Source organism: Limulus polyphemus, unplaced genomic scaffold (assembly GCF_000517525.1).
Source record: "Limulus polyphemus unplaced genomic scaffold, Limulus_polyphemus-2.1.2 Scaffold443, whole genome shotgun sequence".
Taxonomy (NCBI): domain Eukaryota; kingdom Metazoa; phylum Arthropoda; class Merostomata; order Xiphosura; family Limulidae; genus Limulus; species Limulus polyphemus.
This window is the reverse complement of record NW_013666053.1, coordinates 489384-513718: the sequence shown is the minus strand read 5'-3', so window position 1 is coordinate 513718 and position 24335 is coordinate 489384. Positions and strand designations below refer to the sequence as shown.

The 24335-nt window shown below is 31.4% G+C and overlaps 1 protein-coding gene across 1 annotated transcript in view; it reads left to right on the top strand.

The window, feature by feature from the left end:
* The window catches only part of LOC106458316 (latrophilin Cirl-like), a gene marked incomplete at its 5' end in the record, with an annotated part of 70696 nt that overhangs the window by 35807 nt on the left and 10554 nt on the right, over positions 1-24335 (top strand). The window contains 14 exons of the mRNA XM_022384494.1: positions 3124-3230; positions 4576-4884; positions 6427-6576; positions 8713-8816; positions 10488-10679; positions 12269-12452; positions 13702-13845; positions 14428-14639; positions 16033-16082; positions 18177-18288; positions 19068-19171; positions 20232-20622; positions 21006-21109; positions 23557-23725. Of these exons, the coding sequence (XP_022240202.1) occupies positions 3124-3230; positions 4576-4884; positions 6427-6576; positions 8713-8816; positions 10488-10679; positions 12269-12452; positions 13702-13845; positions 14428-14639; positions 16033-16082; positions 18177-18288; positions 19068-19171; positions 20232-20622; positions 21006-21109; positions 23557-23725 (2332 nt within the window). The remainder of the gene's footprint in view (positions 1-3123; positions 3231-4575; positions 4885-6426; positions 6577-8712; positions 8817-10487; positions 10680-12268; positions 12453-13701; positions 13846-14427; positions 14640-16032; positions 16083-18176; positions 18289-19067; positions 19172-20231; positions 20623-21005; positions 21110-23556; positions 23726-24335) is intronic.

Below are 24335 nucleotides of genomic sequence, written 5' to 3'. Positions count from 1 at the left end.
ACAAAACAAACAAACAAAACAAACAAACTTATAGTCTAAATGTTTTAATTTTATTGGACAGGTAAAATAAAAAATAACTGTCGCTGAAAATTTGTTTTCAGCTTCTCTAATCTCTTTACATCAGGATAATCATATCTGATAAGCCTCATACAGACAAAGATCTGAACTATTGAACAATAAATTTTGTATTTGGTGAATAACTTCCATGACAAAGAAACTTCATGTTTTAATCTGGTTTTCTTTATAAAACATTGTTCTAATATTTTAGTACAGATTACAATGGCTTTTAGAATCAAAAACAAAAAATTCTAACATATACATTTTAGCAATTGTTAATCAACAATTAAAATACCAAAAAAGGGAGATATAAAAATGATATTAAGTCCAGTATTGTTTTCTTAACTCTTACATCCTTTGCTACCCACTTCTCTCCAAAAACAACAACATTTCTATGAGCGAGACTGTGGCAGTAGTTTATAGATTTACTTAAGCCCAGTTTTATTTAAATTACCATGTTCATCATTATAAATCCCATTATGTCACGTTAGAGAATGTATTCTTAGTGATTAATATGACCGGGCTTAATATATTATTGGAAAAGTACACGAATCCTTTCTGTTGATAGGTGTCAGTAAGGTGGGGATTTATTCCTATAACTTAGCAGCCAGCGTATTAAGAGTTTATAATTTCAAACATTCTTGAAAAGATAACGGCGATACTGTGGTTCATATACAGTGCTCTGGCAGAATAAATTGGGCACCAGTGAAACATTGACAGTACAACAGTTTTATGTCATCGAAAGTAAATTTATGTGACACTTACGCATACGTTTGTACTAGCATTTAATTATAACGTGCATTAGATAACGACTGGATACGATTTGGCGTGGTATCGATCAGTTGATGAATAACACCTTGGTACAAGTTCTGCTGTATGTGGGGGAGTAAATTGGTGGACCATGAATGTATTTTCAATAGCTTTCTGTCTAGATACTCCCATATGTGTTCTAAAAGTTCATATAGGACACTGTGGAACACGCAGCAGGAGTTTAATGCCTTTGTCCCTCTTTCACGTTGTTGTCGTTTTGGTTGTGTGGCAAGGCATCTTTTTCCTGAATGTAAGACGGTAAAACATTTCGATGGAAGACTGATAGGACGTGGTTCTGGAGAATAGTGGCATCATCTAAACAACCATCAACGAAACCAAGGTTCGTTTTGTTTTCACTCATTAAATGGCTGCCCATACCATGACAGAAACGCTATCATGTTCGACAGTTTTCTGCACACAGGAAATTTGGAATTCATCGTCTGCCTTTCACTACGCTCATACACGGCTGTTAGAGCTGAATTGGTGAAATCTAAATCCATTAGAGAAGACTAGTGACCTTCACAACTCCACAAGATGGCGATGCATTTCGGTAGATCAGGGAAATTGTTGCCTTGCATGTATTGTAGTCAACAAAAGCTTTTTACTAGTTATTCACCTTTGGCAGCCAAGTTTGTGTTGGATCCAAAGAACTGTGTCTTTGTTTTTGCCTGCTGTTTCTCCATTATCTAACAAGCTGTGACGATGGTCTTTTCGATCTTGTCTTATCAGTGTCTTATTATTGGGTGGTGTAAAGCTTTATGGCCGACCTCATTCCGGCCAAATTCAGAACGACCTACTACACGAATTTTTGTAAAACGAAGTAGGGGTAACAGGCAGTTCCTTTCTTTTCAGGAGTGTTTAACTGATTTTGAAGGGCATTGTATATATATGATGATAGGAACTAGTCCAAAAATTACAAAATTCTTTCTCACTCTGTATTGTATTGTTTTCTGTTTAAATATGATATACAGTAATACATTTAACTGATATTCTATTATTAAAATAATTTTGATTTTAACCAGATCAATTTTAATAACAGTAACCGCCATCAAGTGATATTACAGCATATCAACCGACAACAGGATAATCAGTGTTTAAAGTATGTTGGATCGATATTGCAATAAATTGTTTTGCTTTTGGATAGAAGCTGTTTCTTCTTATTGACCATATATGTGTCTGTATTAGGAAGTTATCATGAACTTGTGTTGGAAAAGCAAAGCTTTAATTAAACACTGTTGGGTTTTTTTTTCTAACCTTTATTATAATACATACTAGGGGGTAATTAGAAGAAATAAAAAATAAGACGAGTTTTAAAAAATATTCTACACAATATTATTCTGTTCTATTCTATTCTCTTAGCTCATTACAAAACTAGTTAAATTTAAGAAAAGACTGGATGGCCTATCGATATATGGCTTAATCAAGGCTTGTGACGAAGAGTGTTTGCTCAAAATGTCACTCAATAAACGTTTTTTGTTTTTTTTACGTACGTGATATTAGTATTCCGCTATTTTTTTATGAATTCTTAATCACCTTCGAGTAATTAAAAAGAACTAAATGTCATATAAGGTGACACATGTCACAGATACACGAGCAGATGGTGGTTTGATTTTCATAATCAGTTTTCTCATAATATAGTATCTATTATCATACAAAAATACAAAAGTTAACTTGGTCTTTGTTGCTATTTTTATAGAAACGTCAATTTCATATTTTGTTTAAAAATTAATTGTTTTCGGAAAAGTGTAAAATAATGAATACTTTGGTTGATCCGATCAAGTGGGCTCGGAACACTCGCCACATCTGCTTAAATTAAAAAAAGATGATTTAAATTTCCATGATTTCTTCACTATAACTCTCTCCTTGCGCGATACGTAATAATAATATAACAGGAATTATTTTGTTGGTATTTTAATGCTTTTTTTTATTATCCTCAATATAAAATTATTGTTTAAGTAATATATAAAAAAATTCAACCTCGATAACTTTTTCATAGTTTCACTTTATTGGAAAATGCACGCCCTGATATTGTATTAATTATGCTTTAAGTAAAAAAAAAAGATTAAGTAATTACTTTAAGCGTAACGAAATAAGTTGTATAAATATGTATATATACACAGGAAATACGTAGAAACTTAAGATCAAGTCTAAATTGTATGCTAGTTACTTCTTCCCAAGATTTAGCAAAAAAAATTACGTGTTTATGCACACAGCAATCATATCTTTGAGAATATAAGTTCGTAAATTTTATTACAGATGTAATCTCGCTTCCAGCTGTGGTCTGAACATCACCAGTGCCATTTTTGGAGATCCCTGTCCAGGGACCCATAAATACTTAGAGGTTCACTACCGTTGTGTGTTAGGTCAGTTATTTTTTAACGAGATCTGCTAAAAAAGACAGCTTTAAGTTGACCACTATCAACTTTTACATGGTAAACACTGTAAAATCTACTAGATAAAAATTACTCTGCAGCATACGGAGTGCCTACCTACTTTTTACACAACGTCTTTCCTAAATATGCACAGAGTAACGAGAAATACTATAAACCCAAAAATCTTAGGAAAGTCGTAAAAGGGAGATTTACGTATGTTCTTTTAGATCATTAGGGACGTAAAATCTTGCCAGTATATTGATAAAAAGAATGTGAATACATTTCAAACCATCCTTTGAGGTAAGTGGTTGATGTTTTGAGGTTGGCACTTCGTTATTGGTTACTGGTCCATGCTTTCAATCGCATTAGCAATAGACATCTTTATTTTCACTGCAAGTAAAAATGTTCAATGTGAAATTATGGTAAGTCCCTGTTTAGGTATTCAAATATTGTTTTCATATAATATAGTCGTACATTGATCTCTCGTGTACTGTAATTGATTTTTAGCAATGAAAATAAAGAACGCCTACTTTACGATGCGAAGATGCATGGTCAGTGATCTAAGTTTTTTTTTAAATCAATAAACTCTCATCCTCATACTCTGTTGAAGCTGTGATATGAAGAAAAGCTGCAGTGTTCCCGCCTCCAGTTCTGTCTTTGGTGACCCATGTCCGGACACGGTGAAGTATTTGGAGGCCCACTACCAATGTATTGCAGGTACAGAAGAAAATTAAGAGCTCCTAGTTGTATTGAAAAGAAAACAAAATAATTTGCTTAATTTTATTCCTAGTTAAAAGCTAGTATTAAGTACATTAGATTTTTTTTCTGAACAAATAACTTAAGAAAGTTATTTTCATCAAAATATGTACACATACATTTATGCTTCACAAGATGGCACAATTATATGTCATTCCAAAAGGTTCATATTTATTCGGAAGTATTCGGTTACTTCAACCATAGGAAGGTTGTGTGTTATTTGTATATTATTACTGATTGTTTCGTATACCAACTATTATTGATATATATTTTGATTATCGTGTAATTTTCAGATTTTCTTTTATTTGGACTTCATTAGTTCAGCTTAATCAATTGTTTTTTTTTCCTAAATTATATTTTATTGCAACTTAACTAGAACATAAATATTTGAATTATTGAAAGGGGGGTTCGTATACAATATATTCAGTTTAAATTGATTTCGCTTTTTTAAATTTTCTAACATTATAGATGAATCATATCGAAATAAGAATCACACTGGATCAATCACTTAATACTACCACAGAGTTTTATTATGTGCAATAAAGAAGTAAAAACAGATGAAAATTGTTTTGTATTTTAGAAATAACAACATCTTCCACAACTACGATGAGCACTACCACAACAACTACAACCACCACTAGGCCCCCTATAATAATTCCTGTAACATACAACAGTTATAAGCCGGTGTTTCCAAAGTCTTCAATAACTACGACAACAACGTTAAAACCGCCAACATTGCTACCAATTACACCTAAGTCAACCAGGATGTCCACATCCGTCAACCCAACACAACTGTCGCCGATAACTGTCTCAACTCCCGGGTTTTCTCTTTCTACAAGACACCTTATTACCACTTCAACTCACAACACAATGGTCCAACTCTATACAAGTAAGGTGTTGTTGACCTCAACTCTCTCTATTGTAAATGTAATAAGTAAAGGCTATTATAGCAGATAGTTGACTTGATAGACTGGATTACTTCTACGCTTTTTGTTGATTGATTGTGGAAAGAAAAAGTTAAATTTATTTAAAAGGTTGAAGTGGTATTTTGACCACACAATTAAAAACAAATTGCCTCTTGATTCAAATATTTCCTTTATCATTCAACTTGGTGGTAGTGTTTTCGTCATGAAACTTCAGCAAGTTGTGGCCTTAATGAAATCGCTTAGAAAACAGGAAGTTATAAGAAGTTCTTCAATGAGTTAAATTAAATGTTTCGAAAAGAACAAATTACCATGAGGTTCGACTTTCAGGTTTCTTGAAAGCAACTAATAGATTCACCATCAAAGTTTGTTACGTCTAATTTAATCCTTTTTTACATTAAAAAAAGAGTAATTTAAAAGTTTTAGTATATCTATTCATTTGAGTGAAACGAAGGAATTAATAACACTTTCTTTAAACGCTTTTGAAAACTGTCATTGGAATCAAGAAATACGAAAAAAAAGTTAAAAGAGATCTGTTCTCAGCTAATTCTTGGTTTACTGCTTTTCTATTTTGCAGAAAAGTGGAGACAGAATTATAATATGAATAACTTACTTGAGTAAAGATGTAACATAAATAGGCCACAGCTCATTTTACAGAGACAAAGACTTTTAAGACTTTTTATGCTTTTTAATATTGATGTGTTATCTAATTAGGGAGCAATAACACGAGAAATTTAATTGTAGCCTTAAGAGGATCAATAAATGTTTTAAAGAAGACTATATTCATATTTATATCTATAAATACTATATACTGCTTTGGAAGTTAATCATCATTATAGTAGACTTTATACAAACAAACATAGGAGATTATTGTTTAAAAACCCAAGGTACCAACTTTTCTAGCATTTACCTTTCCTCTTTTCACGTTAGAATAAACATGAAATGTTATTTTTTTCAAACGCTAAACACTTGTCTTAGTGATCAAAATAATTTAAATAATGCGATTTTTGTGCTGCCATCTGTTGGTAAGTGAAGTTAAATATTCTCAAACATGCTTTTGTTTCTTGAGCAATAAAATCGTGACCTCTTGATATTAAGTAAAGATCACATAGTTAACGATATGTGAAAAATGACCCATAACGATATCTTTATAAGGGGTGAATCTTTTGCCTAAAAGTGTTTTGAAATAAGTATGATGGCATATGCACATACAAAAGACGATACACGAAAATGACCCTATTGTTCCTTACCGCCTAAATCTAATATGACAGTGTGCAACAAGAAAAAGGAATACCACTTCATCATGCCATCCGAATGGCACAAGGTTGCAGAAGAATTCGACCAATAGAACTTTAGAAATTATTGAATATATTCTGAAACTTAGTAATAAGATGTTATATTTAGATCATTTATGGCTCTACATTTTGGAAATCAATATTTGGTGTAGATTTGTATATAACATATTTAGTAAATGATGCAAACAAATCTTGGATTTTGCAAATTAACAGAACCGCCACGAATGTTTTACAACACTCATACTTCACCAACTGGCTCAGACAGAAAAGAATTTTGTGCTCCAACAATTGCAAGAAATATTTTATGGAACTGGACTCACCAAGGAGAAGTTGCAATACAGCAGTGTCCAGGTGGATCTACAGGTCAGTTCATTCGACGTATAAAGTTTGGCGCAATGTCAGTACGAATGCTCTATTATATTTTTTGCTGTCTTGGGTAAAAATAAACTCAAATTAATTCCAAGTAAATTTTAATAAAATAAAATAATATTAGAATTAGTTACATTCTATGTTGAATTGTTTCTCTGAAATATTTACGGAGATGAATAAAACAAAACTCTCGAGGTTGTCGTTGCATGATCTAAAATCAGTGTAAGGAAATAATGAACAAATACTGAAAATTGTACATATAAAAGTACAAATGAAATAAAAACTGGTCGAAGGAAAAGTCACTGAACAAGTATAATATATCTTAACACATCTATACACCTTCTCTATCCTGACCATCTCAGTGCAGTTCTAAAAATGACAAATAGTTAGTATATATATTACGATATCTAATGAATAGTTTGAACTTGAAAGTATTTTGATCATTATTTGATAGATTGTTTAGGCAGAGTATTCATGATGAAAGTTTATAGAATGGACAGCAACTGCCTGTTGTAGAAACACAAGTGTAGAGGACGACGTTTCGTCCTGTATACAAATATTCACATTTTGATCATTTCCATGCAATTTTGCTATTACCTTTAACAAGTTAGTTTTCACTGTTGTAAATCCTGGTTTCATGCATTTTGTAAATAAATTATATCTCACGCTTTCTTTATTGTTAGCTACATTAACAGTACGAACGAAAATATTTTATATTATATGAAGCTTTTTTATTATTATGACTATTTTACATTGTTAACTTAGTATTTGGATTTAAATTGACCTAAATCTCTTAAGCTAACTGAACTTCGTGAGACATTATTGGTATTACGGCTGAAAATATCGATAACAACGAAAGTATTCAACTCATAAGTCAATACATTCTAATTATTATATGTTTACATTTTAGAACAGCATATTAAATAAGCTATAGTAATTACTGGAAAACAAAAGGAAGGGAAGAATGTACACCGTAAAAAATGGTTAACGTTAGATAGATGTTTTAATGTTCACAACGTTTCAGGTTGTGACGCTCTTCCTCTAATGATTTTAAACTTGAAAAAAAAAGTTTTCTAGTCCTTTGTTTTCAATTTCATTGTACCGCAGCTGATTTTTCATACAGTAATTACTGAGTTAGCTTTAATTATAATCAATGTAAGTGTCTTGATTTTATCAGAAGATAATTCACTATTTTGGTCGATTTAGTAAGTGGCTTGGTTCTTGACGATAGTATCTATATATTCTAATAATTATAGCGTAGTTTCTTCTATAATTAATTACCTTAGTTTTGAAGATTGTAAATATCCACTGTTTGATCCTTTTAATGGAAATATTTTGATTTACAAAGAGTGTAAAATCTCTACTATTATGATCAAGTTAGTATAGTTAGTTTGGTCCATAAATTATGTAGCTTTGTCGAAATTTATAGATTGTTCACCTCTATACTTTTTATTACTTTATGGCAGTTTGATCTCCACTTTCCAGATTTTTTATTATGCTGTTTGTGTTCTCAAATATAAATATTATAGGTGTCTACTTCTGTGATCATATCAGAGTAATTAATCTGTTTACTGCATGTCACTGCTATATAATTTGGTTATTTCATATAGCTTTTAGATTGATATCTATTGTATTTAATGATATAGCTAATAACTCCCATTCTTATTACTGGGACATTTAAGTTAGTTCCATAGAAACAAAAGTAAGTTTTAGTTTCAACATAGTACAGCCTTATAAAGAGTAGAGATGTCTAAAATACTGATAATCGTTAAGGATGTCCTGACTTTTATTCTGATCACTTGCATATGTGACTTGATATGTGATAAACACAGAAAATGCCTTTTCTGATCACCGGCAAACATGACCTACTTCATAGTCAATTTATCTTTTTTTTTTTCTTCTGATCATTAGTATACATGAGCTGCTTCTAAAGGTGTTCAGATTCCACTCTTTCCATCATCATTATGCGTAATATGCTTTTTAGAGTGCTGTGGTATAACTATTGTAGTCATCAGTGGTTATGATCTTCCTCATAAATATTAAATCCATCTATTATTCATTGGGGTACTTTTCTTTCTAAGGAGTGTGTAAAAAAAAAAGAACGACTTTGTTTTATTCTTTACTCTTTAGGTCGTTCAAGGTGGCAGTGTGGGTCGAACCCACCTCGGTGGGTGGGGTCTTCACCTGATCTCAGTGACTGCCAGTCGGCGTGGGTAGAAAACCTCAAAACAAGGGTAAGATGTTTTTCTGATAATTTATCGTTTGACGATAAAATGTTGAAGGGATGTTGGTAATGTATCATGTTGTTGGCAGAGCATACTTTATCATATTTGAAGATTTAAAAACAGTGAAGGCCGCGTGATTGAAATCGAGCGATTTTTACGCTGTATTGGATTTATATCCAATATCCTTGTTCAACGTATCAGATTAATAATTACTCATTTTCCCGCCTAGTTTGAGTATTATAATTTTATCGTACTTGTTGCATTACATTAATATTGGTATCTGTTTGAAACTTTCTTGGACATCATTTTTTGTATTGAATTAGCCCCACTTCATTATCCCTGACTGATAAAACTACTTTATGGTGTGTTTTATTTTAAACAATTGTTTCAACTATGGCATGAAACGGCTATTTATACTATTTATTTATTTTACTTAAACGCTTAAATATAGTTTTAATTATACATATATTTAGCCATTTCTAAAGTAAAATATTCCTAACACCTTTTCACATACACTCTCGCCATCGGCTACACTGTACCGGAAATGAGATGCTTACAACATTACATAGAGAAATAGACTAAACAATTACTAAACTCCCTTTATACATATCACTCATTCGATTACACCAACATTCCCAGTTTTTCCCTGAAGAAGAAATGACCAAAGATAATGTCTACAAAATTTCAATCATTTTGAATGTTTTTAAAACATTTTTATGCCCAGGTAAATAAATTAATTCTTAAACCACTTAGCTATACGAAGTTTGTGTAAAGTTCTATGTGTTAAAGCAGAACAAGTTACATGGTGATGTAGTGTAGACTAACTTATATTTTATAACATTTGGGCATGAGAAAAGTATTACTGATTGTTTCTATAGACTTGTTTGTCTGTTGTTAAGCATAAAGATGCACAATGGGTTGTCTGTGTTGTTCCTATCTCTGGTATCGAACCACGGATTTTAGCGTTATAACCCTTCAGACATACCGTTGAGACATGGGGCCGTTTCTATAGAAATAAATGAAGTACAATTAATTAAAAGTGAACGCGATAAACCACAGAGCATTTTCAAACATGCTGAATTGACTTTAATGTGTTAGCAAGAAAGACAGATAAAAAAATAATTTCATCCGAATTTCTTCTATCAGGGTTTGATAGCAAGGCTATTTAAAAGGCGATTCGAATCGACTACGCTGAAATACAGTAAAACAAGTATATATCTATATGTTGCCAGTGTTCCATAAGACTTATTCAGGTACTGTTATAAACAACAAATTAAAAAAAAGAGCCTGTTATTGTGAGTTTGATTTCCCTGATTACTCTAAGCTTGTGTTTTGTGTTGATTCACGAATTTTGTAGTATACACTTTGAAAGTTGTGAGTATTGTATTTTCATGAAACTTTTCAAATTCTTTTAGATATTACGGACTTTCATAAGGATTATTTGTTAGCTTCTGATCAGTCTAGTGTTGAAATCAGTAAAAACAATTACAAAGAAACAAGAGTTAGCGTCCCTGTCACAGTGTATAGAAACGCTACTAGTAGTTTGCTGGAAACTTCTGGTACTAAAGACTCGGCATCCGTCTTTTTTGTATGAGAGGTATTGAAACCATTCACATGTTTTCGAAATTAAACTGAAAATCACGTATCGTGCGATGCCAAACCATATTTTTTTCTTCTCAGATTGATGGCGGAGGTTCGGTGGTAGGCATAGCAGCAGAATTGGCTGTAATTACCAGAACTAAGCCTCTGTATGGAGGAGACATAACTCAAACTCTGGTCATCCTCCAACGCCTCGTCACAAAGCTGGAAGATCGGGTCCAAGACATCATGGACGACAAACAACGCTATCAAGTGGTTAGAGAGATGCTTCAAGTAAGTTAACGCTGTTCCTTTTAACACCAATTAGAATATAAGCAGCCATACAAAGTACTTTTTAAAGCGTACGTAAACGATGCGAGGGAAACAAAAATTTAGACTGTTTTCTGTATTCTCAAAGACGCTTACATTAGTTAAAAATAGATGGATGATAAAATATTAGATAAGCATTAGTTAAGTTAATTAGAAAGAAAAATATACTGAGGTACCATTATAACTTAATCTGAAAAGGCTATTTTCATATCATTGATACCGAGAAAGCTTGAAACAAATAGAACTTTTATGAATTAAGAAGTCATATCAACAAGCAGATGAAAAGGCAGTAGATTAATTATTTGGAACAATTACGGTGTAAACGAGATCGATGAATGAAATAGATAGACGGATCATTGAAATAGGCAGATATATTGATCGATAAATGAAATGGATAGAAAAAAACACGTCACTAAGAACTGCGATAAATTGTTTCATCATAATCAGGACTTTAGGATATCAGTTACTGTCACGTCAGTTTTTGATTCCAAAAGAAGAAACTTGAAAAATTGCTCCGTATAACTCTGGGTCAATGAGATGAAAATCCAATATATTTATCTAGCGCAGTTTGATTTTTTGGGTAGCTACAACGTTGGTCGGTCTTTGTTCGTTTTTTTTTTTACTGTCCTGATAAAATGAGAAGTAGATAAGACAAACGTTAAAGATTAAACACCTTGAAAACGTTTCATTCATTTTGAGTTTAGTAAGAGACACTAATATAGTGCTTGTTTGATGAGGAAACTCAAACCTTAATTCTAATTATCTTAGAGACTGGCGTTTCCGAAAAGGATTATCACACAATTGACAGTTGATATAATGATATAAAGAGAGATTGTGTTAAGGGATGGTTGAGATATAACTGTTAAATGTCTATTCTTTCTTTAAATAGACCGTGATAAATTTTCATCTCTGATAAGTTGTTGTTATTAAACACAAAGCTATACAAAGGGCTATTTGTGCTCTGCCCACATCTGATATCGAAACCCGGTTTCTAGCGTTGTAAGTCCGCAGACATACCGCTGCACCACTGGATTGGGATAAGAATAAATCAGCCAAAATAATAACATAATGGAATAAGTTTCAAACAAAAATAAGTGTACTTTATTTGTAACCTACATAATAGGGACGCATAAGTAGCGTGTAAATATTTAAACTTGTAGAATTGCTCTTTCTTGTGCATCAGAACTTAACACCATCTCTTTTCACCAACGCGATATTTTGTTTTCATCTTAAGCGAGTTCTATCTCTGATATCAAGTATATAGTTAAAAGCGTATAAAAGATTGTTATCTATGGTACGATAGTATAACTGATGACACTCTAGAGGTCTAGAATATATGACCATAGCTCGCTAGATTACTACTTTATACAATCAGCTTCTGAAATCTTTCTTATCACCTTTACTCTTCTGATATTATTGCATTTCATCGAAAAATATGGTCAGCTTTATTGGTTTTGATTGTTGTTATCATTTTAGTTCTCACAAAGTAACGAAACTCTAAAAACTGATTTTTTTTCCGTATTTCATTTGTCTCTTTGTATATCTTCTGTAAGTCTGTACAAGAAGTTAGCAGTAACCTCTTGGAAGAGTTCCAAAATCAGTCTTGGCTAGATCTTCCAGTGTCCGAGCAGCGACTGGCGACTTCGGCTTTAATCCAGAGACTGGAACAGAGCACCTGGTTACTGGCCAACTCCCAGTCATACGGAAGACGTTTTTCCCGCGCTGAATCCAATATTTGTAAGAATCCTCCACTAAAACCATTCATTTCTAGCCATAACGATATATCTTTAGGATATGTTTAGATTTTTAGCATCTCGCTTTCAAACAATAATTTTATCTTTTATCGAATTTAACAATGGAACTTTGTCCTGTAAGAACAATGACTTCAGTCGTTGTAGAAAATAATACGACATCTAATGATCTTGAATCACATTGGAACAATAACTTTATTAGTGTAAGTTTTGTAAATACCATTTTAATTCGAAAGAGAGTTTGAGGCTATTCAACTTTCAAGCAAGATTTAGTATTCGAGAACTCTTTACTTTACGGTGGAGCACATTGAAGGGTAAAATATATTATATTCTTTAATTTACGGTAGGACACATTGAAGGGTAAAACATATTAGATTCTTTACTTTACGGTAGGACACATTGAAGGGTAAAACATATTAGATTCTTTACTTTACGGTAGGGCACATTGAAATGTATAAACATATTAGGTTCTTTACGGTAGCACACATTGAAGGGTAAAACATATTAGATTCTTTACTTTACGGTAGGACACATTGAAGTGTATAAACATACTAGATTCTTTACTTTACGGTAGGACACATTGAAGGGTAAAACATATTAGATTCTTTACGGTAGGACACATTGAAGGGTAAAACATATTAGATTCTTAATTTACGGTAGAACACATTGAAATGTATAAACATACCAGATTTTTTACTTTACGTAGGACACATTGAAGGGTAAAACATATTATATTCTTTAATTTACGGTAGGACACATTGAAGGGTAAAACATATTAGATTTTTTAATTTACGGTAGAACACATTGAAGTGTATGAGCATATTAGATTCTTTACTATACGGTAGGACACATTGAAGTGTATAAACATATTAGATCACAAAGAAAACTTATGCTATGACCATCAACATAATATGTTTGGAGATTTTAGCTTGGGAGCCTAGCTTTGAAACAAGGATTTTGTATGCTACCTCAAATTTTTGTACAGTCTCTTTGTTCTTACTCTTAAAACTAAATTGTATTTCTTATCGAGTATAATATAGCATGTATACATTTTCAAACACATAATCCATGTTTGAAACAATTATTTTATTTGTTATCGAAGATAAAACTGTATTAAGATACTTAATATTTTCAGTTACCTTTCAAAGAGTAGTTTACTTTTTATCAAATACATATCTAATCCTTTTCTTAAGAAACTTGTGCTCTATATTTGAAACAATGACTTCTATATCCAGTGGTCTCCGTAAGGTTAGTAGAAACTTGGGCTGTTTCCGCTGTCCGTTTCCCTGTTCCAGAAGACATAGAAGGGACAAGATGGTACCGAATGGAAGACTCTCTCCTTCTTCCTGCTGCAGCTTTATTAGGAAGTGCAATAAATGGTAAGCACGAAACAAGAACAGAAATATAAACTGAAAGAAAATGACTATTTAAGTATATATTTTTCTAAATGTTTTAATTAGTCTAACCTCAAGTGATAAAACCATATCGTCTGTTGTGATTATCGTTATTGTTCACTGTCTTTGAGTAAGTTTAAAACTGCATGTACTTCATTTGAAGATTTATGATTTTTACGTCAAACTAATGCAATTTACAAAAATTAAAACGAAAGTAAACGAAAACTCTTAATTTGATTGCTTATTTATTATTTCCTTACAGCTTTTTTACTGTGCATCGTTTAGGTCTTGGGGACACTTAAAGCACAGAATATTAGACAACGTAAAATCGTCTTTCTTGACATTATTTTTCTGTTTTATGAAGCATCAATGTTTAAAATAACTCACGTTTATCAGAGAAATCTTGTAAATTTGCTTAAATGTAGCTACAAGTTAAGTATAAGCAGTAAAGGAAAAGATTGCACCCATATTAAAGGGAATGAAAGGAAAATAATGTTTCCATTTATACTGAGATATGGGGAACTATGATTAATCGCATAAATAAACAAATTGACATTTTTGTTACAGGGATCGTGAAAGTAATGTTTGTAGCCTACAATAGAGTGGAAGAATTCTTATCCCTAGAGGACAATCTTCCACTAGACCTCGAGGGCACAGCTTCTACCAGTTTATTAAACTCGACTCAGTTGGTTAATTCTCGAGTGATCTCTGCATCGGTTGAATACTTGCGAACATCAAAACTTCACCAGCCCGTGAGTGTGACTTTAAGACATTTACAGGTAAAGAAAGATATAATCTTAGCACTAATTTACTCTCGTGTTGAGATTTAGGTACATTTCTTTATTATTATTATGACTTGTTGTTTCAGCTTACGTTAAATACTGGTTGAACTTATGATATTTCAAAAGGAAACGCGAAAGGATTTTACCAAGTCATTTTTTTTCTCGTTTCCTGTATGACACAAAGCATGTGAAGATCAATTAAAGTTTTGCCGACTTCTTTAGCAACATCTGATGTATACCAACCAAAAAGTTGTAACAAAAAAGTTCAAAACCTACGGAACTGTTTTCGAAAACTTAATGTAATTATCAATTTTTATAGATAAGAAATAGAAAATGTCCTAAATAATATAAATTATTTATAGCTTTCATCAGTATTACGATATTTAGAATGTTTCGTTTGGGAGTATATTTCAAACTTTATTTTTATTACACGAAATCTAAGTTGTGGAAATTTAAAAAGCATTAAGATCTTTAAGGGAACTTTTAAGAACTACTTATTATTTTGAATAAACTTTTAAAGACTCATTTACTATTTTTAAAGGAACATTTCACACTACTGTTTTTAAAGGTATTTTTAAGGACTACTTTACTATTTTCAAGGAACTTTTAAAAGAGTATTATATATATATATATATATATTTTACTTAGCTCACGTATAATTTTATTTTAACGTTGCAGTTCCAAGAATACGTTTCAAAGATTTTTGTTAAATTTAAAGAACTTCAATAAATATTAGGTTACTATTCATCAAAGAACCGTTCTTTTACAGATGTTTTAAAGTTATTGTTGTTTGAAACACTAACATGTGGAAAGTTTCCTAATTTCTAGTGTCTGTGTGATAATAAGTGTATTGGATTAATTGACTATGTGTTTTAAAATAAGCGTTCTATTTACAAAACATGCGTAATTTAGATCTCAGGGTTTTTTTTATACGGTTGGAAGGTCAGCCCTCCTACATTTCTAGCACCATTCCTGTTGGTTTTGGTTATTTGTCCTTCGGTAGGACAGCGGTAAATCTTTGGAGTTACAAGGTTAAAATTCGGAGTTTAATTCCCCGCCCTGGACATAGCAGATAGCCTAATGTGGATTTGCTCTAAAACAATCAAAATTTAATTATACCTCTACGTTTTAAGTTTTTATATGTTGACTTAGTATAGCAATAAAAGGAACATTTTTATGTTGAATGTTATTTTTGAAAATCATTTTCCTTTGTGAAAGGAAGGGTAGTATGAAAAGGTTCAAAAGAAATTAGTAAAATGAGCATAATGACATAATATATTAACGAGTAATATTCATTGTGTCCCTGGAAGGTTATATGTTTTTTTTATATGCGGATATCAAAAACGATAGTGGAATTAATTGTATAAATATACAATTTCTGTCATCACAGGAAGAAAATATGAGCAGTCCTCGTTGCGTATTCTGGGATTTTGATTCCAGGTGAGTATGTGTAGTGCCATTCTATTCGAAATAAATATCCAATCGTAGTGACACCTATTAGTATATATATATATATATTTATATAAATGTATATGAATACATTAGTAAGATGCTTGTTAATTCGAATAAGATGCTATCACAAAGACATATATATATATATACTATCTAGCGAAATCACTGTCGTCATATTTAGCTATAATCAGATATTTTCATTATGTGCGTTTATAGTGAAATTTATTAATTTATTTTCATATGCAAAAACCTTTAATTTTGTTGAATGAAATGGAATTATAATACTATTTATTTCTTTTTTTTTTCAAAGAAAAAGATGCCAATGAGAATAACAACTTGATTTGGTATCATATACGATCACAATTGTGCTCACATATGACATATTATGTTCAATTTATTGGTTTAGGTGGTAATGTGGAATTGTATAATATTCTGTTTGATTTTTCCCTGATTCATTGCATTTTAATCTGCCCATACACTTGGATTAAGTTACTTAGATCAGATGATAAATCGTTGAGAGTTTCCAGCATCGGAAATAACTTTTTTTAAGAGCAAATTAACTAGAAGTATCTTAAAGTGGTGGATTTGTTGAATCAAAATATCGCTTAGTTATATGGCTTAAATGATGAGATTTTGAATTATAATAAAGCTTGATTTTATGGCCTCTCAAGTTTATCTAGACGAACTCAAAAGTTACTCTTTATGTGTGGACTTGAAACAAACCACAATTAAAGTGAATAAAATTGGTTAAAAATATCCTTGATTACTAAATATACTTTTTGCAACGGTTTCTATCGTTGGGCGAGTTCTTTTGGATTATTTGGTAAAAATAATACAAAGTACAGCTCCATTACTGAAACTTACAACGTTTTATTTCTTCAACTAAACCTTTCACAAATTATACTGTTTCACGACAGGCCTAACTTACAAATAAAACTTAGCAACTTAGACTTACTCTCCTATCTAAGACACTAATTTCAAAATGTGCAACATTGAACTGGATTGCTAACTATCCAATTAATCAACTAACTAATTAACTCAGTGACTTACTAACAACTCACTGTTTAATTCTATGAGTGACTGGCTGACCTACTAACTGATTCAGTATGGTGTATTTTTATACAAAATGTTTTCTCAAATCTGACAAAAATTGGAGACGTCATGTTCAACCTACACACTTTGGAAATTTCTAGGCGCACATGACATCAGTATAACAGGCTAAAACTCCCTCTAGCAAACATTATAAAATATCTAAATTAAGACATTAAAACATAGCCTACAATAATATATTTTTCATTATGAATAAACCTAAGTTGAATGAACTAAAACATAAAATTTAGATATTTGCTCATTTAGGCTAAAACTCTATTGAATTTCACGCACCATAAATATTGCTTAAAAGGATTTTTACATTTATTTATGTCATAAGTTAATTTTATTTTCGAAAAAAAAATCTGAAAAGTCCAAAGTGCACCAAGTTTGCACTTATTTAGAAACTTAAAGTCGATTTTATTTGCAAAACTGAAAAGGCCTAAGCCTACGAGGGTTTGCACTTTTGCAATATATTCATAGATCATAACAGTCTTCATGTAGTATTAGGTTTTAAAGTGTCAAATGGGTTAATTGTGTTGATTAAAATCACGGTTTTTGGTCTATAATAATTTAAGATTACTATGAAACAAGCATTCATACATAGATATATACATATATACATTTGAACAATACAAAATAAGATATTTTCCAAGGCCAAACTTCTTTCGGATTAAAAATATTGTCCTAATGATATTATCATGTTATCTAGAAATACAGAAAAATAATGTTTTTTTTTCAGTTGTCTTAATCATAACATAAAATTGAAGAGGAGCAGAGAAAATGAAAAGATACTTCATAGATAGACCTATGAATACATACGGATACTTGCCTATATAACATTATTACTTGTAGGATGATATCACCATAATATAACGTAATGTTAATTACTGCCATGGTATGACATATGTTTCAAATGCTATATATTTAAATACTGGAAATTAGGCTGTATTCACGAAAACGTTTAACATGATTAATATTCTCCTGCTCTAGCCAATGGTCGACGGAAGGTTGTTGGGTGAGAAAGACCAACATCACTCACACAGTATGTTCTTGCAATCACCTTACTAATTTCGCGGTAGTGATGGAGATAACAGAAAATCAGGTGAGATAAAATAGATGACGTAATTTTTTAAACCGTTTACTATTGAAGTTCTAAAAAAAGCTATATAGTAAAGACGTGACTGGGAAAATTGTTATAAATAGTTTATACTATTTTTGTTGGAAGAATTTTATTTTGGTGTAATTATTAAGAACTTCTGATAAAAATAAGTTAATTAGATCAGAACGTGAAGATGACTATACATTAACTAAACTGAACTTATATAATAAATTAATTAGAAAACTTAATATCATAAATCTATTCTTAAGGAAAATAAAGTCTGTAATGATTAAAGTATATTTAATCATTTGTTGGTAACCTATCTATTAAGAAGATTTTTGGCCGTAATCCCAATAATATATCACGAGATCTGGTCAGCTTAGAAAATTTAGGTTAGTCCTAAATCCTCACAACAAGCTAACAATGCAAATCGTTATAGGTGTAAAAGAAATGGAAAAAATTGCATTTAATAATATTAACGTAATTTCACTGAAAAGAAACCTTCGTTATATTTAAAATGAAATTAAAACAATCAAAGTTTTCTAAATAATCTAACAATAATACAAAAAAACTAACCATAAATAGGAAAAGGGAAATGTGATGTAAAATACACTCACTTATTATTATATAATTCTAATTTACTCGTAATGGCACGTAAGATACAAGAAGTTGGCTTATCAAAGTTAAAATGTTTTAATAATGTTAAGAGTAAGATTATACGCTTTACTATTGTTAAAAGTATAAGACGAAGATTTTGACTCATATTTTTTTTTCTTTGATAGACTAAAAGGACGGAAGGTGTTGCTGTTCGTATCGTTATTACTGTCGGCTGTGCTTTGGCACTACTTTTCTTGTTGGTTACCTTTGTGATTCTTCAGTTTCTAAGGTAAGTTTTGACTGAATGTTATGTGTGCGCCTCTACTCTGGAAGTTCCCTTTTTTATAAGTTCTTTGGATATCTGGTGGATGGAGAATGTTACAAAAATGCATTCAGTTTCAATATTTAATTAGGTCTGCTTATGGGTGTAACAGACACTTTAACGATTTGGCATTTTGAACAGTAGCTCACCAGACCTTTAGTACTCTGTAATTAAATTGTTTGGATTCCAAGCAACTGGAAGACTGAATTAATTTGAAGAAGGGTGTAAGGTTGTCCTTTAATGCATAAAATATTTTTCTGTTGATGCTTATGTAATCTCTTATGTCTCTAGCTAACTACAACGTACAACAAAATTGCACCTATCTAACTATCTATCTACCTGTTTGTCTGTCTGTCTACTGCATTGAATAATATATCATTTGAAAAATAATTGTCCTTATATCTGTCATCAGAACTAAACTTTGAAAAATGTTGTTTGATTCGGTTGCAGTACAAGCTTCATTCAGCCAGGTGTAATATTTTGATTATGATGATGGGTCGTGTTAAAAATTATTATTTTCAATAGGAATTCCGATAAAAAATATATAAACATGATTAAAATATTTCACTAGCTTATTAAAAATTCAGGTATTCTATGTTTGTAATCTTAAGCTTTGTTGAAATACTATGTCCCCCAGGTGACACAGCGATGAATTTCCGCACTTAATATGCTAACATCCGAGGTTCGATCCTCCGCGATGGACATAGCAGATAGCTTTTCTCTAAAATAAGCAAACACGTTATAATAATGTATAACATATAAAGCAGTTTTTGGTAACTGTTCTAAGAAAGCATAACTGATTTACGGATGAGTGTTATTGATATAACTTGCATTGTTTCCTTTCGAATAGAATCAGAAAAGAGCCCCATGAAACCTATGAAAATAGCTTATTAGTTTCTACGTTAATAATTGAATATATTAGATCAATTTGAAAACACAAGATTATAATATATGTGTGTTTTTAGAATATTTTTAATGAGTAAAATCTATGTAGAAAAACCCACTAAACCGAAATTTTATTTTTCAGGAACTTGCAAGGCGTTCGAAACACAATCCATAAAAATATCTCTCTGTGTCTGTTTCTGACTGAAGTTGTCTTTGTGGGTGGAATTGACCAGATCACCAATCGAATTGTGTGTGGAATAATAGCAGGACTTCTACATTATTTCCTCCTTGTTGTTTTTGCCTGGATGTTCCTGGAATCATTTCAGCTGTTTCTGATGGTATTAGATGTGTTCAAGGCCGAGAAGACCCGTTGGAAGTGGTATTATAGTCTTGGTTATGGCTTGCCTGCAATCGTCGTAGGGGTCTCGGTTATTATTGATCCATACAGTTACGGTACATTGTCTTTCTGCTGGCTGAACATTAAGAATTATTACGTGTTTAGCTTCGTAGGACCGACACTGGCCTTCGTTGTGGTGAGTACTCATGGAATGCGTTTCGTTACGGTTGGAGAGGTTTTCTTCATCTCAGATTGTTCCACAATATCCAGTATATGCTTTTGAACATCGATTACAAATAAGTGTAAATACAGTTGAGCGAGGATAAACTCTTGTTTTCGTGTATTGAATTTATTGAGTAATCATTAATATAGTACATTCAAAGAGTCTAATATTTTTTAATTATAAAGTACAGTTAATTGTAGTTAAAATGTCAAGGTCTTTTCTAGTATTACTAACAGACTGATTTCAACTAATTACTTTTTCTTATCTAACATCTATTATGTAGGAAGCTTTCAGTGTGAAGATAGTTTAGTATATTGGATGTCACTACTAATATCTTATAATTGACATGCTTACAGGCCTCTGTTATCTTCTACTTTCTAATTCTGTGCAAAGTTTGCTACAAAGCACAAAATGCTCTTACGATGAAGAATAAAGAAGAAACAAGAAGATCAAGTGTAAGGTAAGAAATACATATCATTCTCATTCATTTTTTCGTTTTCCTGAACTCTTTTCTTAACGCCCTTTTCTCCCTTACAAGGAGCATTATCATTAATATTAATAATGATAAATATAAATAATGTGTATTTAATTGTTAACCTAAGAATGTGATTTATAAATGACTTAATTAACATTTATAATAATTACAATTCACCAGCTTAATCTGGTTCACACCCTAGCAGTTGTCGTTCTTGAAACTTGATGATATATATAGTACCTAAACAAGTAATATGTCTGTCGTATTCCAACTGGACGGATGACCCTTGATACTGGTCGAGAGGCAGATTTAAATGATATAAGATATTTTCCTCTACTTTTACTCATGGATTCTTAGAATTGTCAGACGATAAGTTTCTAGCCCCACCATTTCTTGAAATACTTTACCCCCATCCCATTATGCAGATGTAGTAGCATCGCCTGCTTAAGTTTTATTATATAGAATTGTGTAGTAATTTTTCAGAGATTTAGTAATATAGCATTACGATATGAGTGTATAAAACTTCTTTTGTGTACATTATGTACAGATCTACTTGTAAACAACAAATAAAGCATATGATAAAGTAAGAGTATCGAGATTTATAAATGCAAAAGATATCTGCAATGATAAAGGCAATTATTATAAGTGTCTGAAATTAATATTCCTATGATTTTAGAATTTTACAGAATTCAAAAATATATATACATGTACATGTATATATTATAAAATTGGGAATTGTTAGTCAGTTTCGTATCAACGTTATTGCCCCCCAATGGCACATCGGTATGTCTGCGGACCTACAACACTAAAAACCGGGTTTCGATACCCGTGGTGGGCATAGCCCAGATAGCCCTTTGTGTAGCTTTGTGCTTAACTTCAAACAATCAACGTTATCTTTCACCGCTTTCCTTATCTTTAACGAAGTCATATAATAGTTGCATTAAAAGAGCAAACAGAAAAACTTGGTTGATGCTAGTGGTTGTTCAGTTAAACAGATAAGTCAGTGGTGCATGCTATTTCAACAACTAAGTTGAGTTTTGATTTAAGATGAGTGTGAACTTGGGCGAAACTAAACAAATCTCAGGTTGTCCTGAAAACAGAACAACTAGTGCATCCTGTATAAGCATCTGACTGAATGAGCGAAAAAAAGGAAATTCTTGACTAGCATTTTAAATGAAGAGCAAGTGCAATGAACTGCACCAAAGAACATTCTTATTTAGTTTTTGTTATCAGTGCTTTGCTACTACAAGGAAAAAAAAATAGGTCACTTTATTTATAATACCATTCTTAATATCCGTAAACGTTTTTGTGATGTTCAAAGTGTACGAGAAGTTTTTAAATTAATAATACGTTTTTCATAACTAGGATAAGATAATTTGTGGAACATCTGTTTCACTGTTAAAAAAATTTGCTATAAGTTAACCAGCAGTTATAAAACAATTTATGTTATTTATGTTAACTTAAGGTTGAATTTGACGATTGAGTGAAAGGAACGAATTTTTTAAAAAAAGAGATAATAATGATAATAATTTAAAATATAGAAAATACTATTAAGTTATATTTTCTTCGAAAATGTATTATTTCTGTGATAACATTGTTTCGATCCGTTCTTGCTCTAGGCTGAAAAAAATACAAAAAACTACTGCTGTAGAAAGCTTTTCGAATAAATCTGATTTAAACTTACATAATTCATCTCGTGCTTTAGAATTCGTGCTCTGTGGTCCATATTTTGTTTTGATACTTTTTAGAAACTTTGATTAAAACACGAATAACAACTTTATCAGCCAGTTCATTTTTATATTTTACATTGACAGCAAAAAAAATTTTTAACTTTTTTCGAAGGGTAAAAGTCAACTTATTTTGAAAGTACGTGTAACCTATAACCTTTTTTCTTTACAACAACAACAAATCTAACTAAAAACACGAGGAATTATAGAATATGGTATGACAGCGTTTGGCATGTGATATTCATGCCCATAAATAGAAGCTATATTAAATAACTAACAATCTTCAGTTACACAAAGTAAACTAAACTGCGTTTAGCCTACTGAAATGATCTTTAATCTTAAAAACTACAAGCTATACGCATAAACAACAGTGAGATAATGATGAACGTTGCAACCCGTTAACTTGTTTGCCTGTAATATATCTTGAGAAGTCTCATCCTGTACAAATATCAGAAGATAAGGATTACTCCAATTTAACACATTAAACGTTTGTTGGAAAATATTTTGACGTTCAGAAATGTAATTATTGGGATCTTGAAACTGAAAATATATATATACGGTAAACAATAAATTACTCGTATATAATGTTTAAATTTCCGAAAGAGAAGTCTGATTCTGTATATTTTATCGAGTAGATGGATCCCAAGACACTAGTTTCAAGTAAATCAATGAACGTTTCGTTTCAACAGTTTTTTGTACTTTCAGGATATGGTGCCGAGAAGATATTTTGATCCTGTTAGTCTTAAGTCTTACATGGAGTTTAGCTTTGTGGTTTTTGTTTGAGGGCACTCCTCTGTCAGCCTATTTGTTCACCGTCCTCAACTGTCTCCAGGGTCTGCTTGTATTTATCTTCTTCTGCTTAAGAGATCCTGAGGTACGAACTCTAATTTCCATATAATGTATATACGCTTTTAGTAATTTCGGCAATAATTGTTAGCAGTTTCGGCAATAATTGTTAGTAATTTCGGCAATAATTGTTAGTAGTTTCGGCAATAATTGTTAGTAGTTTCGACAATAATTGTTAGTAATTTCGGCAATAATTGTTAGTAGTTTCGGCAATAATTGTTAGTAGTTTCGACAATAATTGTTAGTAATTTCGGCAATAATTGTTAGTAGTTTCGGCAATATTTGAGGATTTTTATTAGACAACTTATGAGCGTAGCAAAATACTACAGGCAGAGTGTATCATATCTTATATATCTAAATGTATTCTATTGGGCGTTAGATATTTTAGTAGCAATTTTCTTAGACATGTATAAGATTTACAAAGTTATAATTTTTTAATTTTTAATTTAAATTTGTTTAATTTAATAAACTGACGTTGTCTAGTCTATCTTCCTGTAATCGTATTTGGGATGAAAAAGTATAATAAATTAAAGTTGAACGTTCGGTAAAATGCTATTTATATCTTCATTGTTTCTGCTAAATACGGGAAACAATTCAAGGCTGTTTGTATGCTAGTATGCACTGAGGCAGTTAGTTAG